Source organism: Dipodomys merriami, unplaced genomic scaffold (assembly GCF_024711535.1).
Source record: "Dipodomys merriami isolate MVZ:Mamm:240054 unplaced genomic scaffold, mDipMer1.0.p SCAF_44, whole genome shotgun sequence".
In the NCBI taxonomy this organism is placed as follows: Eukaryota; Metazoa; Chordata; class Mammalia; order Rodentia; family Heteromyidae; genus Dipodomys; species Dipodomys merriami.
In genome coordinates this window covers 4,118,410-4,138,611 of record NW_027206002.1, presented here as the reverse complement: position 1 = coordinate 4,138,611, position 20,202 = coordinate 4,118,410, and the positions used below count along the sequence as shown (strand labels likewise).

Here is a 20,202-nt window from a genome sequence, read left to right as displayed (position 1 = left end):
TCTACCTTTTTTTTTTTTTTTTTTTTGTCAGTCATGGGACTTGAACTCTGGGCCTAGGCACTTTACCCTGCGCTCTTCAGTTCAAGGCAAGCACTCTACTGCTTGAACCACAGCACCACTTCCGGTTTTCTAGTGGTTTATTGGAGATAAGAGTCTCACAGACTTTCCTGCCTGGGCTGGCTTTGAACCATGATCCACAGATCTCAGCCTCCTGAGTAGCTAGGATTACAGACGTGAGCCACCGGCACCAGGCCCCAGTCTACCTTTAATATCATTGCTTCATACACAGAACTGAATACCTCTATCCAGAAGGAGAGTGTCCACAGAAGTTTTGGTGCCTAAAAAGAACATATTTTCTTTATAGGCATGTTCATTTCTATTGTGATCCTATCTCAAGCTTGGGACTGTGAAACACTTAAGGTACACTACTATGAGTGTCAACTAGAAATACAAAGTTACCTCCCTAGAAGCCTAAAATCAAAGATTTCTCTCACCTCTTCTTAAAAGATATTCACAGAATACATAAGTAAATAAAATATGTGTCCTTAAGGTTACTGGCCCTATTTTACTTATTTACAAAGTAATATACTTTGAGTCGAGGAAGATCTGTTTGTCTTCAAATTACAGAGCTTAGCCTGTGCAAGTGGCTCACACCTGTAATCCTAGCTACTCAGAAGGCTAAGATCTGAAAATTGCACTTTGAAGCCAATCCAGGCAAGAAAGTCCATGAAACTCTTATCTCCAATTAAACACCAAAAAGCCAGAAGTAGAGCTGTGGCTCAAGTGGAAAAGTGCTAAGCTTGAGCAAAATAGCTCAGGGACAGCACCCAAGCCCTGAGTTTAAACCCCAGGACTGACTCAAAAAAAAGAGAGAGAGAGAGAAAATAGTGCTTAAGATTTCCATATACAAAGACAAAAAACCAAGATTCTGATTTAACAAATCATTCTAGTGATATCAAACTAAATGTAAGCTATCCTATAGGAAATTAAGTTATATAATGACTATTTTTAGCATCTGTAGTTATTTTACAATCTAAAAACATGAGGAAATATGTACACAAATCAAATCCAGAAAACTATCAGTAGGATTCATCTTGAAGCATAATCAGCAAATGCCTGCTATGAGCAGGAAGAAGCCAACACTTCACAAATTCTGTCTCCTATGTCAGTCTAGTATCCCCTGGAACCATCTGTAACCTAAAGAAAGAAAGTGGGGTTGGGGGGGGGGGGAATCCTTCATCGTTATTACTAAAATGAGAGTGTCTTCCCCAGGGGAGTCTCAGCCTAAAATAGATGATTCTGAGAAGCTTGCTCTCATTCTCTCTATCCCTATAGCCTTGGCTTTTCCAAAATTTCATTCTAAATTCTCTTTTTCCTCAATTTAACCCAGAGCTTTCCACCTGAGTGTCTATGGGAGTCAGGGAGAGCTTTCAGAAACACCCCAAATGGAATCCCAGTAGATTTCCTGTTGTAAGTTTCCAGTGAGGCTTCCCCTCCATTGAGGTCCAAGGCTTTGGTCGATCTTAACCCTCTGTGATGGAAACCAAAGAGCTGGTTCTCAACCTTCATATTTGTGGCCTACTTTTGAATATGAGAAATTTTGGTAGACTTAATTGAATTTCTTTGGCACCCTGGTGTCAGCAGTGTTCCCTTGGTTGTTTTGGCCCTGTTTTTGAGTAGACTTGCTTGTCAGAATTGTCACGTTGCTTTGGAGCTGCTACAGTCTGTTACTCTTAGCTCTCAAGTCCTAGCAAGTTGCTGCTAGCAAGTTGCACTACATTACTTGACATGTTCAACAGGACATTTCACCTCACTGAAAGGGTATGATCCTCAGATGAAGTGGAAATTGACTTTTACATTAAGCAGCATTTGGTGACAACCTTTGGCCTTGGTACTATTGACATTTGGTATCAGATACTTGTTTGGAATTGGCAGTGGAAGAAACTATCCTGTGCATCACAGAATATTCAGCAGTATCCTTGGCCAATAGGCACTGGATGCCAGAAGTACCCACATCCTACAGATGTCTCCAGAGTAGAACTATTGACTTAACAGAACCTACAGGATATCTACACACAGATGGTCTTCTTTACTCCAAATCTTCCCCAGGCTTTAATCTCCAGTCAGTGCCTCTCAAGTTCTTTGCATTAACTCTTACCATATGCTGCCGCTTAGTTGTATACACCTCCCTTCTTCTTTGTGTCTGATCTTTGAAACTGAGCTGGCCAGAGCTTCCTTTATCTCACAGGGCTAAGCAGCTCTGCCCCAGGCTCCCACTAGGGCTTTGAACACTAAGGCTGTAGCACCAGCCGGACATGACGCATTGCCAGAGCCCTTCTTTCTCCCTAAATGCCTTCCTTCCCCATACTGCTCCCACATTCAGTGAACTTGAACATGAACTTTGTAGAGAAAGTAGTGGTTAGAATTTCCTCAACTTGGGGCTAGGAAGGCGGCTCGGTGGTAGAGCGCTTGCCTTGCATGCCTGAGGCCCTGGGTTCGATTCCTCAGCACCATATAAGCAAAAGAAAAAAGCCGGAAGTGGCGCTGTGGCTCAAGTGGTAGAGCGCTAGCCTTGAGCTGAAGAGCTGAGGGACAGCGCCCAGACCCAGAGCTCAGGCCCCACGACCGGACCCAAAAAAAAAAAAAGAAGAAGAAGAATTTCCTCAACTTCCTATGCCCAAGCCTTTAGGTCTACCTACCTCCACACCCTCCCTTGCACCTCCTGCTGCAGTGCAGGAGGCAGCCAGCCCCTCCAGTCTGGTGCTGTTCTTCCCACCTGGGCTCCTGCCTGCCAGCTTTCTCTTCCTCAGGACCTTGCTCTATTGACTGTTTTACTCAGTTTTGCTCTGTCTCTACTATCAGCAATTAATCCTGCTCAAATGTTTCTCAGTCTAGTTTTCAGAGCCTTTACCTCTAAGCACCTTGAAGTCTCACCCCTTCACAGCCAGCCTTGGGCAGGATCTACTTCCCTTTCACTTTAGTGAGAGAAAGAGCCAGGTCTCTAGTGTCCATCTGTCCTTGATTTTTAACAAGTCTGTCTAGATTCTGAACTAAGCCTTGCTATCTATAGATAATAGCTCTCTCATGAATCACTGGCTTTTTGTCACATGACCTTTACTTTTCATCCTCTGTTGCTCTAATTTACCGTGGACAGATGGCAGCTGGCACTGCTCTAGGGGCCTCCTGATTGTGTCAGTTGATTACAGTTGATCATCCTTTGGATATTACCCAGCATGTGGAAACAGTCACCTTTTTCAAAGGTTAACCATATTTGAGTAGGTAAAAGTCCTTTTTTTAGAAGAAGAATGCTGCAGCTTGGATTTTAAAAAGTCTGTGTAAGATGCCAGCTTGGGAGTTAAAATGGGTCATTCAGCTGGCTGCTGGCTGGCTGAATTACTGCGATCATCCCCACCTTGGAGGGAGGGTGAACTAAACAGCATCTGCTACCAATCCTGGCTACAGGAAGTTCTTGTCTCTGACCTTTAATAATCTCGGATCCTTTTATGTTTGCCAGGTCCTTGTTACGGCACCCAGAGGCTGTAGAACTGTGAAAACATCTCACCTCCAGTGTAGACTCCTACCCCCGCTTTTCTCTGACATCTCTAGTTCATGGCCTATGAGGAGTAGGAAAGAAAAGGGCCCTGCATTTCAGTGTTACTGGTTTTGTTCCTTCCATGTTCTATGCATTTCACATTCTGTATCCCGAAGTACCTCTTATAAGAATAAAGGACTTTTTGGTTGAAGCTCTGATATGTTTGTCCTTTTCACCTTTCACCGTTTCTTAACACATCACCTGCTTTCCATCCCAGTACACTGTTCCATCCTAAATATACCAAGCCCTCTTCTGCTTTTGTGTGTATTTTTATCATTAAAGTCTTTCATAGTTTTAAAGCATGCTTTAAGTACCCGCTGAAGAAGGCTTAATTCTGATTTTAAAAAAGGTACTGTGGTTTTGTAAACCGAATACCTTCTTGACATTAAAAAGTATATATATGAGCTGGGAGTGGTGGTACACACTCATAATCCTGGCTTCTTGGGAGGCAGAGATCAGAAGGATAGCAACAGGGAGGCCAGCCTGAGCAAAAAAGTGGTAAGGCATAACTCTGCAGGTGACAAAGGTAGGAAGATTAAGGTCTGAGCCAGCCCTGGGCAATAAGCAAGAACCTATCTGAAAAAGTACTAAAGCTAAATAGGGCTAGGAATGTAGCTTTAGTGCTACAGCCCAGGTGGGAAGGGGTTCTTTTCAAGGTCTGACTTGTCTTAGGTGCCACTTTGTGAGTTGTCTGGATGTCTATAGAAAACCCTCCTTTAGTGAGCCAGCACTGCACTGGGCATGGCCTGGCCTGAGGCATGCTGCAGGAATGATCACACCGTTTATTGGGATGGGAGGCTGCTGGAATATGAACATCACCTTGCCTGTTCAACAGTACCTTTTATTTGCCTGTCTTTAGAGTTTTTCATTTATTGCTCTAGATCTATTGCCTCTAAGATAGCTAGATCAAGCCCACCTTCTCCTCTTTGCCCTGCCTTACAGTCATTAGGTGGGGCCGGGGGCTGGGAGGCAGAAGGAGTAGTAGTTGAGACCCCAGCAGTTGTGGTAGTAGAACTTTGCACAGTGGATGTGGGTGAAGCAGTAAAACTGAGCACACAAGAGCAAGAGGGTGAAGAGAATGGGCGCAGAAGATAAGAAGGCAGGAAGAGCCGGGCACCAGTGGCTCACACTTGTAATCCTTGCTACTCAGGAGGCTGAGATCTCATGATCACAGTTCAAAGCCAGCCAGGTCAGGAAAGTCCTTGAGATGCTTATCTCCAATTAACAACCAGAAAACCAGAAGTCGAGCTGTGGCTCAAAGTGAGAGAGTACTAGCCTTGAGCAAAAGAGTTCAGAAACAGCACCCAGGCCTGGAGTTCAAACCCCATGACTAACAAAAAAGATGGCAGGAAGGAAGGACAGTGGAGGGGCTGGTGGGTACAGAGCACAGCTCTAAATTTCATCTTCAGAAGTGAGGGTGTGCTGTAGGAGTTAAGAGATTGAAGGTGGGAGGTGAGACACACACAGAACCCAGCCTGCTGGGGAATCTGGAAAGATCAGGTTTAGGTCAGAGGAAGGAGAGTTGAGAGGATAGGGAGATGACGGGGGTGCAGGTGCAAGGATAGATAGCCAAAAGGAACCTATCTGTAAAGAACTATTTCTTTCAGATTTTGAGTTAATTAAGGAAGCAAGATTTTAATTTGTCCCCAAAGAGCCAGTTAATCTCTGTTGTCATTCAGTATAAGACTCCATGGAGGCGTCGTAATTATCTGGTGGAATGGGCATTTTTCCTTGAGATCAACCAACATGCAAGAAAACAATTACATAAGAACCCCAAAAGAAGGAATATCCATGTACCATTGCCTATTCTAAATAGGCAGTTAATAGAAAAGCAAAAACACTGTCCAGAACAGGGAGTATCTGAGCCAGACTGCTGTTTACCTCCAGGAGGCTGCTGCTTACTTAAATGAGGGTTTCCACTAAGTTGGTTACATTTGGCTATCCTCACTCCAGCATCAAAGTGGACCTGGTCAGAGATCACATTCCCTCTTGACCTGTGAGCCAGCCAAATCCTATCATCTCTATTTGCACAACTGACAGAGAGCATCCTCCCAGTCACCCCCACCTCCTTCCCACCTCCTTCCCCCTCTAGTCAAACCCTCAGTCATCCATAGCTCCCCACAAATATATGCAGGCTACTAGGCAGCTGCACCCTTGTGATCTGTTTCCCCCAAAAGGACTAAACCTTGTTCTGGTCTACGTTGACTACGGTTAATTTTGGCACCGTTGAATGGTAAATTGAGTAAGGAGTAGTAAGGAACACCTCATCTCTCTTTGGAATGCTCCCATATGTCAGCATAAGTAACAAGAAGCAGACATAAGTGCTTTATGTGTACTATTAAATCAATTTAGGTCTTGCCTATAGATGATTAGGGGTTTCTTTATGTAAAAACCATAAGGCTTAAATCTTTCAAGGATGATGAAGTGCTGGGTAAATGAGTTATCTGCAGGTTATCTGCAACTTTGCCTTCCCAAAGAAATGGATATAAGACCATCAAATGACAATGGATAGATACTATGTATTATTGGCTGAAGCTGTTATACATAGGAATGTGTTCACAAATCCCAATAAAAACAGTTTTCTAGACCTTTTCAACTAGTGACCAGAACATTAAATTATAAATTAACAATGAAGATTTTAATGGCCCAGTTTGGACCATGGTTCAATTTATCTCTAAAAATTGCTTTTATCCTACAACTCAGATCTAGGTTCCCTTAGTAGTTGGATTGGTGCCCTTCCCTTTTCTGGCTTGACCAGGACTCCACTTCCACTTTGTTGCAGTTCTCAGAGCTTTTGTGCAGGGCTCCTTGAGCTCCTTGAATTATTTGCCACAGTTCCCTCAAAGTCATAAGTTCCTTTCCTAGGAATGCAGACCCCTCAGGAAGTGAGCTATTTTCTATCTTTTCTGAATGAAAGAGGAAATCACCCATCTCCTATTTGACATTTCAGCTATGTTAATCTGATTACAAGTATCATTCATTCTCTTAACAAATCCAACTGCACTGTGACCTGTACAGTACTTTAACATAGGTTGAGATGCATGAAACTAAAAGTTATGGAGAGCTCTTTTAATTAACCCTGACTTAATATTTATTTGAACTTTCATTTTTATATTATCTACTATAGAAAACATAACTAGTTCATACATATGATTATCTTTATTTGTAGTATGTTTTCTAGGGTTTTTTTTTCAAGCCTTATTTTGGAATTTGACAAATAAGAAGTCTAATCCAGGCACAATAGTTTATGCCTGTAGTCCCAGCTACTCAGGGGGCTGAGACGGGAACAATGCTTGAGCCAGGAGTTTAAATCCAGCCTCTGTACCTTTTAAAGAAAAAAAATGGCCAGACACCAGTGGCAGCTACTGACTACTCAGGAGGCTAAGATCTGAGGATAGTGGTTCAAAGCCAGCCTGGGCAGGAAAGACTGTGAGACTCTTCAATGAACTACCAAAAAGCCAGAAGTGGAACTGTGGCTCAACTGGTAGAACACTAGCCTCGAGCAAAAAATCTTAAGTACTGTGCCCCCCGCCCTGAATTCAAGCCCCAGGACCAGAAAACAACAACAACAACAAGTTGGAATGGCTGGGAATATAGCTCAGTAGTAGAACATTACTAATGTGTCTAAGGCACTGAGTTGGATCCCCAGCAATGGAAAAAAAAAAAAAAAACAGACATGTCCAAACAACCAGTATCCCACTTGTTACGTCTTAATACACAGTGCTGCTTATATTTGAAGTTGGGTTCAGGAGAGTTTTTTCAAGATACATATCTTGTCTCCTGGAACTTGAAAATGTGCCAGACCAGGACCTTCCTACTTAGGAGGCTAATATAAAAAGATTTTTGTTCAAAGCTGCTCTTGGCAGGAAAGTCCATGAGACATAATATCTCTAATTAATCACCTAAATGCCGGAAGTAGAGCTGTAACTCAAGTCAGAGAGAGTCAGCCTTGAGCAAAAAAACTAAAGAATAGCACCCATGCCCTCTGATTTCAAGCCCTCTCTATTACTGGCACACAAAAAAAAAAAAGAGAAGAAAATATGCTGAAAAGAGGCAAAACAGATTAATTAAAAATTGCATTTCTTTTCATTTTGAGCTAAACGTTTTCCAGTATATAATTTGTGACTTAATTTCCATTATTTCATAGGCATGTTTTCCACAAATCGTGCGTGGATCCCTGGCTTAGTGAACACTGTACCTGTCCTATGTGCAAACTTAATATTTTGAAGGCTCTGGGAATTGTGGTATGTTGCCTATTTTGTCACTACTTTTGTATAGAATGAGCTCTAAGTGTAATATACTATAATACAGTTGTTTAACAGACATAGTTAATCTCCCAAGAACACATTATCTTTTTTGTCATATAACCATTTTAACGGTGCTTTTCTTCCTAATTATCTCAGAGTCTAATCTACCTCGGGGGGGAACTCTAGTAAGGGTGATAAATACCTGTGCTAGTCTACTTTTAAATGTATACTTCTGTTGGGCAAAACAATATCCCAGGGTACAGGATATAGACTTTTGACTTAGTAGTAAATGTGGTGGTGTAATTTGGCTTGTGTTGGATATAATAGAAAATTGTGTCATCACTTAACATTTCTTCCTCTTAAGTTTTCCTCTGGCAGTGCTAAGTTGTAAGCAGTGAAGGCAGATGGTGATCAAAACCCCTAGAGAAGCTTGAACGTCCTGGCCAGGGCATTAGCGGGGTATGTTGGGTAGAGTTCAGCCACAGTGTGTGCCAGATCATAAAATGAGAACTTGCTTAAGACAAGTATATGTCTCTTGACTTATCCTTTGTAGAAGAAAGTAAAATACAAAAAAAAAAAAATGGAGTCATTTCCTCATGGAACGAAACATTGAGTTTGCTCCAGCAGTTGAGCTTGGCATTTTAGCTTTATAACAAAAAAGATTTTAAGTAGTTCTACTTGAAACATACTAGAAGAGCACACTTTGAGTATAGTACTGTGGGGCAATAATGCCCCATTTATCCTCCTCTCCAGAGGTCCTTTTGGCCTTACTGGCACTTCAGGAACTAGGTAATTCCTTCCTTGTGAGGAACAGTCCTGTGCATGGAAGACTGCAGTACTATCCCGAGTCCCTATCCATAAAGGCTAATAGCGTGAAGCCAGTCAGGATGCATCCCAGAATGTCAAACGTGTTCCCAAAGCCAGGCACAGAGGTGTACCTCTGTGTACACCTGGGGTCCCAGCTCCTCAGAAGACTGAAACCAGAGGGTTACTTGAGCACAAAAATTCAAGACCTGCCTGGACAGGATAGTGAGAGCCCATATCTTAAGGGAAAAAGAAAGTCTCCCAATCTTACCAAATGTCTCCTTGCACATGAGATTGGTGCCTCACATATAGTAGAGACTTGGAAAATATTAGCTCTGTTATTGACTCCAATCTGTCCTTTCAGGTGCTAATACTTTTCCTTTTTTTAGTGAAAATTCTTTTTAAAAGTTTGTTATTTAGCGATACCAGATTTTTAAATTCTGTAAATGTAATAATTGTAATAAGCCTCCTCTGACAGCAAGGTTATTAACATCAGATATATACTGTACTATAGGGTTTTGTTTGTTTTTGTTTTTACAAATAGGGCTTTGGAATGATCTAAAAGTGGAATTCCTTTGCCCAGAAAGCCACAGACACAGGGTTTGATTGACTGGTGCTTCTCTGTACCAACTCTTACTTGTCCTGTGCTGTCTGAACAAGCAAAAAGAACTGGAAAGCTGGGTGCCGGTGGCTCACGCCTGTAATCCTAGCTACTCAGGAGGCTGAGATCTAAGGATGGTGGTTCAAAGCCAGCCCAGGAAAGAAAGACCATGAGACTCCTATCTCCAATAAACCACTAGAAAACTGGAAGTGGCACTGTAGCTCAAGTGGTAGAGCGCTCGCCTTGAGCTGAAGAGCTGAGGGACAGTGCCCAAGCCCAGAGTTCAAGCCCCACAACCGACCAAAAAAACAAAAAACAAAACAAAAAAAAGAACTGGAGATTGTAGGGAAAACAAATGATTCATATTGTTAAGACAGAGGGTTTGTAGCCACTTTTTTAAATTTATAGACTTGGCTCCCAACAGCTGTGTGTGTGTGTGTGTGTGTGTGTGTGTGTGTGTGTGTGTGTGTGTGTGTGTGTGTGTGTGTGTGTGTGTGTGTGTGTGTGTGTGTGTGTGTGTGTGTGTGTGTGTGTGTGTGTGTGTGTGTGTGTGTGTGTGTGTGTGTGTCTGGGCGCTGTCCCTCAGCTCTTCAGCTCAAGGCGAGCGTTCTACCACTTGAGCTACAGCGCCACTTCCAGTTTTCTGGTGGTTTATTGGAGATAGGAGTCTTACGGTATCTCCTGCCCGGGCTGGCTTTGAACCGCGATCCTCAGATCTCAGCCTCCTGAGTAGCTAGGATTACAGGCGTGAGCCACCAGCGCCCGGCTTTTCCTATAGTTTGAAAATGTTTTCACCTTAGATCTGCTCTTAGTTATATGTGTTATTTGTGTTTAAATATGGAAGATACTTCAAAATTGAATACCTGATAAATGGAGCATTTAAGAGGAGTTAGTAGGATGAAAGAGGTATTTTATGTCACCTGCTATCTGCTATGCCTCAAGATTTTTTAATACTTATTTCTATTAAGTAGTGTACTAAGGGATTTCAGTTCCAAAAGTTGAGTTATGAGTACACTACATCTTGATCATTGTTACCTTCCCATTGTTCTCCCCCTCCCATCCATACCCACAACTATCATGGTTCAATTTTTATATCACGTACATTGAATATGATGACTGTATTTTCTCACCCTTCATCCCCCCGTTCATGTACCCCATATCTTGGTACTCACCCCCAACATGCTTCAGCTTCTTGGTATTCATTTTGTTAAAGGGGTCTCAACATTAACATTTAATGTTAACCAAAGCAATGCAATTGGTCTTTTGTTAAGCTGGGTATTTACCAGCCTTATAATAGTAATTATGATTCTTCAATCTGTGATAATGTCCACAGAAAGTTGTCATCTCTTTACCAAGTTGCAATTGTTAGTTTTCTCAGTTACTGCAGTGGATTTTGACTTCCCTTTGTACCATTTTTGGAAGATCATCTGCCTTCTGAAGAAAACCTCTAAAATAAGAGTAGAAAAGGCAGATGGGCAGGGAAACTAGAAGAAATCATGTGGAAAAAAGCTCGGTGAAGTCCTTGCAATAAGTGTCAAACATTCAGGACTTTATGAAAGATCTTGTTCTTACAACTATTTTTAACGTGGAAATATTTTTGCAGCCAAATCTGCCATGTACTGATAACGTAGCATTTGATATGGAAAGGCTCACCAGAACTCAAGCAGTTAACCGAAGATCAGCCCTAGGTGACCTTGCCAGTGACACCTCCCTTGGCCTTGAGCCACTTCGAACTTCGGGGATATCACCACTTCCTCAGGATGGGGAGCTCACTCCTAGAACAGGAGAAATCAACATTGCAGTAACAAGTAAGTGGGGAGCCTTTGGCAGACACAGAGCTGCACTGCTTCTTGTGCTGGGCATGCGGTGAAACTGTCAAGGGGAAAGTTAAGGCCACCAGGGCCAGGGCCTTTGTAACCAAGAAATCAATGTGGACTTTTGTTAAAAGTGATACTTGGAATGACAGAACTTTATTTATGATAAGGAACCGATGTATTTGTGTATAATCAGTAGGAATAGCTGCATTTGCTGAGAGGACATTCAGAGGCTTGACTTAGTAGTTGTTTTTTAAACTGAGTTTTGAAATCAACTGCATGGCAAACGATTTAAGGGGAGACATTGGAGTGTGTCGTCAGCCGACAGCTGCAGTACTGAAATGTGGTATCGCTGAGCAGTGGTTCTATTCATCCTCCAGGCCACAGGCAACTTAGTGAAAAAGGAACCTAGAATTCGATGCTAAAAATTCACAACTCCAGGGACACATGAGATGGCCTGTCATCGCTGACTTTGTCATATACTTTTTATGAAAGTTTGATCTATTGACACTTAACTCTGATATAATTGTATATGAGATGGAAGACAAGCCAAAAAATCATATACCAAAAAAATTATTATTCTGGACTACTATCGAATGTCTTGATTATTCGACGGGTGACAAGCAAAACAGAAATGTGCTGAATATTTTGAGGGCAATGCTTGTGTAAGTGTGAATGGGCTGATGGCGTGTGTGGGCATTGGAGACATTCACCTTGTAACATGCCAGCTCTCTCTTCTTCAGTTTCATTCTTCACGTGCAGTTTCCATCTAACAACCTTTCACCCATCTCTGGTTTCCCTTCTGGTTCTCCCTGTTCTGATTTATGCTGTTGCTTGCCTAGAGCTTCAAACCCTGAAACTGATGGGATTCTGCTTACCACCGGGGTTAGTTTCTCTTGACATATTAAAACATGTGTTATCTGAGTTCAGTTGAAACGTGTGTTTTTTAACCAACCAGAGATTATCACTAGAAAATGATTTCCCAGGTTTAATTGTATCTGTGTTCTACACTTGAAGAACCTGCATTCAGTTAGTATAAATAGAACTGTTCTTTCATATTAATTTTAAGTTCATTTCTTACCATTTCACAACCATTTGTTTTGCGAGCATTTCATGGTTTTCCTACTTTGGCATTAAGGTTTTATGGTCTAGTTTTCTTAAAAAGAAAAAAAAAACCACTTGATCATAAAGGAGACAAATGCTGTTAATGAGCTTTTGGAAGTCCTTCATCAGACATTTATTGAGCACCTACTACTACATTAAGCACAAACTTTGTTGTATGTTATATAAAACGACCTTTCAAAATCTTGTTTTTGATGATAAAAAGTAGTCACTTCATATACCAAATTAAATACCGTTAGCAAAATTTACCCATGATGCCAATAAATAAAATCATGCAATTAGAGTAGACCCAAGTTACCTCTGCTTTTACTACTGAAACCCTGTAGCACAACTGCAGTAGATTCAGACAGTGCCCTCTGTGTGCAAGGCACTATGCAAAATAAGCCTTGAGAGGACAGAAGTGACCAGGACCCTAGTTGTAATGGACTGCTACAAAAATACGCCAGGGCATGTGGGGTGTCTCTGTGATAGTGTTAACTTCTCTTTGGTTAATAATTGTCATAAATAAAATCACACACACACAAACACAAAGATCTATGTGTATTCAGAATTCAGTAATATAGACATAATTGAAGTTTTAGATATTAGTTTATTATGTACAAACTCTGAGAAGTTGTGAGTATAGCTGGATGGTGGAATGTGTGCTTAGTACATACATGTGAGGCTCTTGGTTCAGTCAACAGCAGCACACACACACACACACACACACACACACACACACACACAGAAGAAAAAGGAGAAAGAAGGCTATCTTGAGCTTCTTGGTATTGATAATCATTCATCTCTGATTTTTTAATGCCTTGTATTCATTTGTCCTAACAAAATATAAACACATCAAAATGGTAGATTTTACATGGATTCTTGAGGGCTCATTTTTCTTAAATAAAAAGCTTTAATGATGAAGAAAATTATAATACAAGGTGTGGTGACTACCCTGTTATTGAAAAAGTTTGCTAAGCATTTTAGTAATATAAGCTAATAAATCTGACTGAGATAAGCCTCATAGAACAAAACTCAGCATCCTGAAATCCTGAAGAGCAAATCTTAACTTTTTGAAAGCCTTTAAAAATCAAATGGAAAATTCAGAAACCCCTTTCTGGAGATAGGGCTCTGTACACAACAGTTTTGCAGGCTGTTTTGGGAGTCACCAAGCCCAGGTGAAGAGCTCAAGGTGTGGCTAGGTATAGTGGCTCAAACCTGTAATCCTAGTTACTTGGGAGATGGAGAGGAGAGATCGTAGTTCAGGCCAGCATGGGAATAAAAGTTCATGCGACTACTGAGTCAGTGGCGTGTGTCTGTTATCCAAGCTACAGGGGCAGCACAGTGGTAGGTTAGGCACAGCAGTAACACGCCTATCATTCTCAGTGACACCAGGAACTACAAATAGGAGGATCGCCCCCCAAGCCAGCCCAGGCATAAAACAATGCCTTACCTTAAAATAGCCAAGACAAGCCAGGCACTGGTAGCTTATGCCTGTCTGTAATCCTAACTACTCAGGAGGCTAAGATCTGAGGATCATGGTTCAAAGCCAACCCAGACAGGAAAGTCAGTGAGACTTCTATCTCCAATAAATTACCAAAAAAGCCAGAGTGCAGAGCTGTGGCTCAAGTGGCAGAGCACTTACCTAGCAAATGCCAGATCTGAAATTCAAGCCTCAGTATCCCCCCCCCCAAAAAAAAAGAAGAAAAAACTCAGATTAGTAAAAAAAAAAAAACCATTTTATACATAATTTTTATATACAAATGTTTGGTATTTGAGGTATAAATAATTCTCTGTCTTATTAAAGATTGAGGATGTTTTACTGATTATTACTCAATTAAACCAACCCTAGTTGTTGCCGTGTTTAAGAAATACTTTACAGTTTAGAATTCAAAGAAAGCTAGATTGGTTTTCAGGAGCTTTTGTTGTTATTACCAACAGAGAGGAGAAACAGTGGGGAAAGAGAAAGATAGCTAGACTATAAAAAATGAGAGAAGCTGGGCACTGTTGGCTCATGCCTAAATCCTAGCCACTCAGAAAGCTGAGATCTAAAAATTGCAGTTTGAATCCAGCCAGGGTAGGAAAGTCCAATCCATGATATTCTCATCTCTGATTAGCCACAAAAAGCCAAAGTGGGGCTGTAGTACCCAGTCCCAGAGTGTAAGCCCCAGGACCAGCAAAAAAGGGAGAAAGGGAGAGAGAGACTAGATAAAAGAGGATTGGAGATATATTTCATTGGTGGACTTAGAATGCACAAGATCCTCAGCAACTTGATCCCCAGCACCATGAAAATTAATAATAATAATAATAATAATAATAGAAAAGAAAGGAGAGAGGGAGAAATACAGACAAACCCACCTTAGAACTCCATATACCAGACCTTGAAACTCTTTGGTGGGCCAGATACTTTGTCAATCACCTCCTCCTACTTCTCAACAAAACAAGAAAACCAATGTTGTTTCTAGGCAGTGGGGTCATGAACCTATTATCTTGAGCCACTGGAGAGATCTTCTTATTTAAATACCCTAAATATAGTAATACATAAGAACATAAACATGAATGCAATGGAACACCAGCTTGTAGACTGCTCGGAATATCCCCTAAACCTTTAAGATCCACTACATATTTCTGAGCCTTTAAGAGTAAGTGTTACAACCATGCAGAAATGACCAAAGGGAAGGTTCTAAGTATGATTACTCTGCCATTGAAATAAACAATGAAAATACCTATGTCCACGTGGAATTTTATATATACTTCTCCTATCTACTTTTTGGTGGCCATACTCCTCACAGACCTCAGGAAACTGGAAGAAATGGTTGGGCCATGCTTTCCTTTCTACTTGCAGCTTTTACCAGTACTTCCACTAACCTTCTCCAGTTAGTAGCTCTCTGGCAACCCTCCTCCTGCTTCACTTCCTTGAGCCAATCTTGGCTTACACCTCCGTTGACGTCTGCTTCGTTGCATTTGAGGGAAGTGTTGACATCGATTTGACTTAAACCTTCTCCCCAGAGTGATTTACTCCCTTTCCTTTGTCAACAGAAGAATGGTTTATTATTGCCAGTTTTGGCCTCCTCAGTGCTCTCACACTCTGCTACATGATCATCAGAGCCACAGCTAGCTTGAATGCTAATGAGTAAGTAACAAATTGTTTTTTGGATTGCATGTGCCAGATGATCCCAAGAAAATACAGTTTTCATAAAGGTGGCGAAAATTGGCTTTCCACCAGCTTCATACTGATCCCAGTGGGATCGTAAGCAAAATAATTTATTTATCTTTCATATCAGTTACACAGATTAGGAATTCACCATGTTTAACAAGAGTAGTAGTAAAGAATAAAAATAAAGTAAGAATAAAGTATCTAGAGGTTTTCGTTAGCCACAAGCTCAGAATGAATCCACAAATGTCAAGGGCACCAGTGTAGTCTTTATGTGTAAAGAATGTCAGCATCCTCATCAGTGATATAAATATGATAGGGGCCCATCAGACTTTATTTAGAGTCTTATGCATATTAAGCTTTTAGGAGACAACTGAAATTTTTGAAGAATTCTTACAGAAAAGAAGTGATCAGGAAAAAATATGCTCTTTCCAAATGTTTTGGGAGACAGTCAGGAGGTAGAAGAAAGCAGGGTAAATTACATCTATACAGGCAAAACTGGGACTAGTGTAGGTTACAGAAAGGTAAATTTCACCTTGGTACCAGGGAGAACATCAGTTGAGCTTCTTATTGAGAAGTTAAGACAGTTTGCTTTGGGGAGTATAAAGAGTTGGGGGTGCAAATGGACACCAGTGTTTCTTGTCAGGGCTGCTATAGGTAAGATGTTTTTCAAAAGATGAAAAATTGGCTTAGAAGAGTCTTAAGGTCCATTTTGATGCAGTGCTTTTCCAAAAGTGTCATTCCACTGTGACTAGATAAAGAAGAGTCTCTTTGGTTTTGTTTTAAATTGTGTTATTTTCTGTTCAGTCCTTCCTTATACCAGTATTCATGAAAATTAGTTAGATGTGGAAGCATCTCTGGGTCCCTGCCCAAATTTAAACATAAATTGGTACTGGTACTTCCATATTTGGTTATGTCCTGGCACTTTAAGTGATTAAGAATAACTAAGCTGTTCCATTCAATTGATTTAATACTGCCCCCCTATAGAAACAAGGAACCTCCATTTGCCATGACTTGGATTTTATTACTCTAACTTGAGCTATTGGGTAGATACCTGCAAAAAAAAAAAAAAACAACAACCTTTTTGACATCAGTGACCCATTCCATATTGAGGTTATCATGGTTGCATCTTTAACCTTCAGATGAGTGGTCTCCGCCCCATCCATTAGGTCAGCAGCCAACTGCTTCTCTTGGTGCCACTGAGCAGTTTTCCTTCAGCCAAGCACAATGTTTATTGCTCAGATTTCAGAGTCAGAAACTCCTGGATTTGGCTTTCAGCTCATCCATTTTTTATTTGTGAGATCTGGATAGTTAAATTTATCTGGAGCTTATTTGAATCCATGAAACAGAGATTAGTGGTTGGAGTATATGATAGAGGTGTTGAGAGAATTAATATATAAAGTGCTTATTAGCACAGTGCCTGGTACATATTAAGTGCTCAATAAATGTTAGCCAAACCAATTCAGTTGAGATTCTATCAAAGTTCTATAAATGACCATCTGCCTTTATCCTTTGACAAATGAATTTAATTTCTTCCATACAAAAGAATACAGAACTATAGGAGCTCTATGAGTGCCTATGATTCAATCTTCAGTTCAGAGAGAAATAATTATTTCACCTATCGCCACCTCTTTTGCTTATTCCCCTGCTGATCCATAAGGTTGGATAATAATACAAGCTTTAAAATTTTACCAGTGAGTGATAAACACTACAAATACATGCTGACACTGGCCACTTGCAGAGAATTATTAACAATTTGATGGTCATCTGACTAGCATTCAGAATCTTCCAGGTGCTGAGTTTATGCATCAGGTATTTTAGAGAATGCTCAATGGACATGTTACCTATTAGAACACTAAGTACTTGGGTCATATTATTTTAGTTCCATGAATAACTGCCTGCATGACTCAAAATCTAAGTCATGGATCTTTGATCCATGTCTTAGTCCAACCCTCCTCCATTAGCCTTTGTAGAGGGTTGATTTGCAATTGTTCATTTGACTATTCTATGCCTTCAATCAAATCCACTCTGAAGGACAATATTCATGATCTCATTTAGGAAGAAAAAAAATGAGAGCGAATGTATGTGTGTATGTGTATGTGTGCATGTGTATATTCACACATGTGAACATTTGAAAGGATAGTCACCAATGTCTTCATAGTGATGGTCTTAAATTAGAATTCTAATTTGTGCTTTTTTATATTTTTTGTTTTTTACAATAAATAAGTTACTTAATTTTTAAAGGCCACTTTTATTATGGATAATAGAAAAGATAATAAATGACTGTTCCTACCCAATGTATCAAAAATGTTGATGATTCTTATATAATTTTATTCCAGAAGAAAGGTGTTTATAGTAAATGAATTCATAATGCTTCATTTATAATTCTTTGAAATATATCTTTAGTTTTTCTGCCTCGTTTGTCAAGAAATTTACAATCAAAATGAAATCCCTTTTTCATTTTAAATCACCCTGTTTAATTTTCTAGGTAACTTTTATCTAGAATTAGGCTTAAAGATCTTTTGATGATGTAATATCTGACTGTCAATAGAAAACATCACTACACCTACATCTGATAGAATAGTTTGTTTTCCTAACAGTGCTGCTAGTCTGACCTTGTACATTACAATTTGAATAACCAGTTGGTTCAATGTATTCATTCTCTCTTGAATCCTGTGGGCATGATGAAGCAGCCTATCGGGTGTAAGGCAGGCATGTAGAATCCAGATAGGACCTGGCTCCCTTTTGTGTGTTGATGACTACCAATAAGCAGCCAAGCTGGGTGCTGGTGGCTCACACCTATAATCAATCCTAACTACTTAGGAGGCTGAGATCTGAGGACCGCAGTTCAAAGCCAACCCAGGCAGGAAAGTCCATGAGATTCTTATCACCAGTAAAACTACCCAGAAAAAGCTGGAAGTAGTACAGTGCTGGTGGTTCACACCTGTAATCCTAACTACTCAGGAGGCTGAGATCTGAAGATTTTGGTTCAAAGCCAGCCTAGGCAGGAAAGTCTATGAGACTCCTATTTCCAATTAATCACAGAAAAAGCTGGAAGTGGTGCTATGACTCAAGTAATAGAGCCTAGCCTTCAGCTGAAGAACTGAGGGACAGCACGCAGGCCCAGAGTTCAAGCCCCGCAGCCAACAAAAAGAAAAAAGAAAGAAAAAAAAGAAAAGGCTAGAAGTGGCGCTGTAGCTCAACTCAAGTGGTAGAGTATTAGCCTTGAGCACAAATTGGCTCAGGGATAGTGCCCAGACCCTAGCTCAAGCCCTATGACAGGTTAAAAAAAAGCTGCCCTCATGGACACCATTTGCCAAGGACTTAACACTATTGGCTACATCAAAAGTCAATGTATCTAGAGTCATGGCCTTTCTGTTATGATAATATACTATTTAAGTACTCCTCTGTGACTAATTGTGCCTTAAGAACAGGGCTTGGGTCACCTTCCACTCACCTTCCACTCACCCTTAGAAGCAGTGTTTTTTAAGTTTTTCTTTGCCCTCTCTCACTGTAAAAAATACAGTTTGTACTGACCAGTACATATATGACTAAAACACAAATATGACTAAAACAGAAATCTTACAAACATTTCCCTCACTGCATTCAGTATTTGCTTATATGTCTGTTCTGAGCTTAGAGGTTTCTTTCATTGGTTTTTTTGGTTAATGTTAGTTATGAGTTTCTAAATTGATTTTATAAGTCATTAGTAGGTTGTATCTTGCAGTTTGGGAAACACTGGCTTAAAGAATTTAAATTCTAGCCGGGCGCTGGTGGCTCACGCCTGTAATCCTAGCTACTCAGGAGGCTGAGATCTGAGGATGGCGGTTCAAAGTCAGCCCGGGCAGGAAAGTCCGTGAGACTCTTATCTCCAATAAACCACTAGAAAACTGGAAGTGGCGCTGTGGCTCAAGCGGCAGAGCATTCGCCTTGAGCTGAAGAGCTGAGGGACAGCGCCCAGGCCCAGAGTTCAAGTCCCATGACCGACAAAAAAAAAAAAAAAGAATTTAAATTCTAAACTCTCAAATACTTTCTGCTCCTACTGGCAATCACCTTTGTTTTTTATTGTACTGAGAGTGCCTTAATTATAGCAGCTCCAGCAAAGATTTAGTTAACCCTGGAGTTGGGAATGTGGTCCAAGTGGTGGTATACAGGGTTCAATCCCAGTACCATTGTCCCTCTGAAGTGAATTGTTGCATTAGGGCTCCTTTTTTTTTTTTTTTTTGGAGTTTTTCTGTAGTCCAGAAAAACTTGTGTTGTGGTCCTATTGCCCAGATTGGCTCACTGTGTGGCACAAGCAGTCTCAAACTCACACTCCTGCATCAGCTGCCTTAATTTGGCAATAACAGGCCTGTACCATCATATGGCCTCCCTATTTTCTCTTAGTATTCACTTCTCCTTTTAGCCCCTCTAAGCATAAGACACTTAGACAACAAGGAATAAAGGGAAGTTCAGAGGAATTCCCAAGAGCCACTAAATGAAGGGCACTGGAATTCAGAGCCAGCTCTTTCCTTTCTACTGTTTGTCTTAGACGACTCCAGAGAGCCCCTGAGGGATCTGAGGGAGGGGGAAACAGGAGGTCCAGGGTGCTGTGTGGTCTGATGTGTCTACTATAGTGGCAGCGGAGGCGGCAGGCAGACTGCAAAGTTTGGGTTTTATTCTTCTACACAGTGGGAAATATCTAAGGCTTGTCAGCAGAAAGATAATTGCTGGGGGCTGCCAAGTTTCTTTGAAGTGGAATGGAGAATAGAGGCAGAACGGTAGGTTAGGCAAAAATAGGAGTTGAGCGAATGAAGGTGGTGGAAAGGAGAACAAATGAAAGAGGCGTGATAACCAAAAGCTTAAGAGGTTTGAGGCACAGATCTGGCACGTAGCATATGGAACAGGGA

At 40.9% G+C, this 20,202-nt stretch overlaps 1 protein-coding gene across 3 annotated transcripts in view; it reads left to right on the top strand.

The window, feature by feature from the left end:
- Rnf130 (ring finger protein 130) overlaps window positions 1-20,202 on the top strand; it is a 93,334-nt gene that overhangs the window by 58,722 nt on the left and 14,410 nt on the right. For 2 of the 3 annotated variants that reach the window (XM_069993839.1, XM_069993840.1), the window contains exons 6-7: window positions 7,740-7,836; window positions 10,848-11,052. In XM_069993839.1, the coding sequence (XP_069849940.1) occupies window positions 7,740-7,836; window positions 10,848-11,052 (302 nt within the window). Of the gene's footprint in view, window positions 1-7,739; window positions 7,837-10,847; window positions 11,053-15,198; window positions 15,293-20,202 lie in introns of all 3 variants that reach the window. The other variant, XM_069993838.1, reaches the window with a different exon arrangement.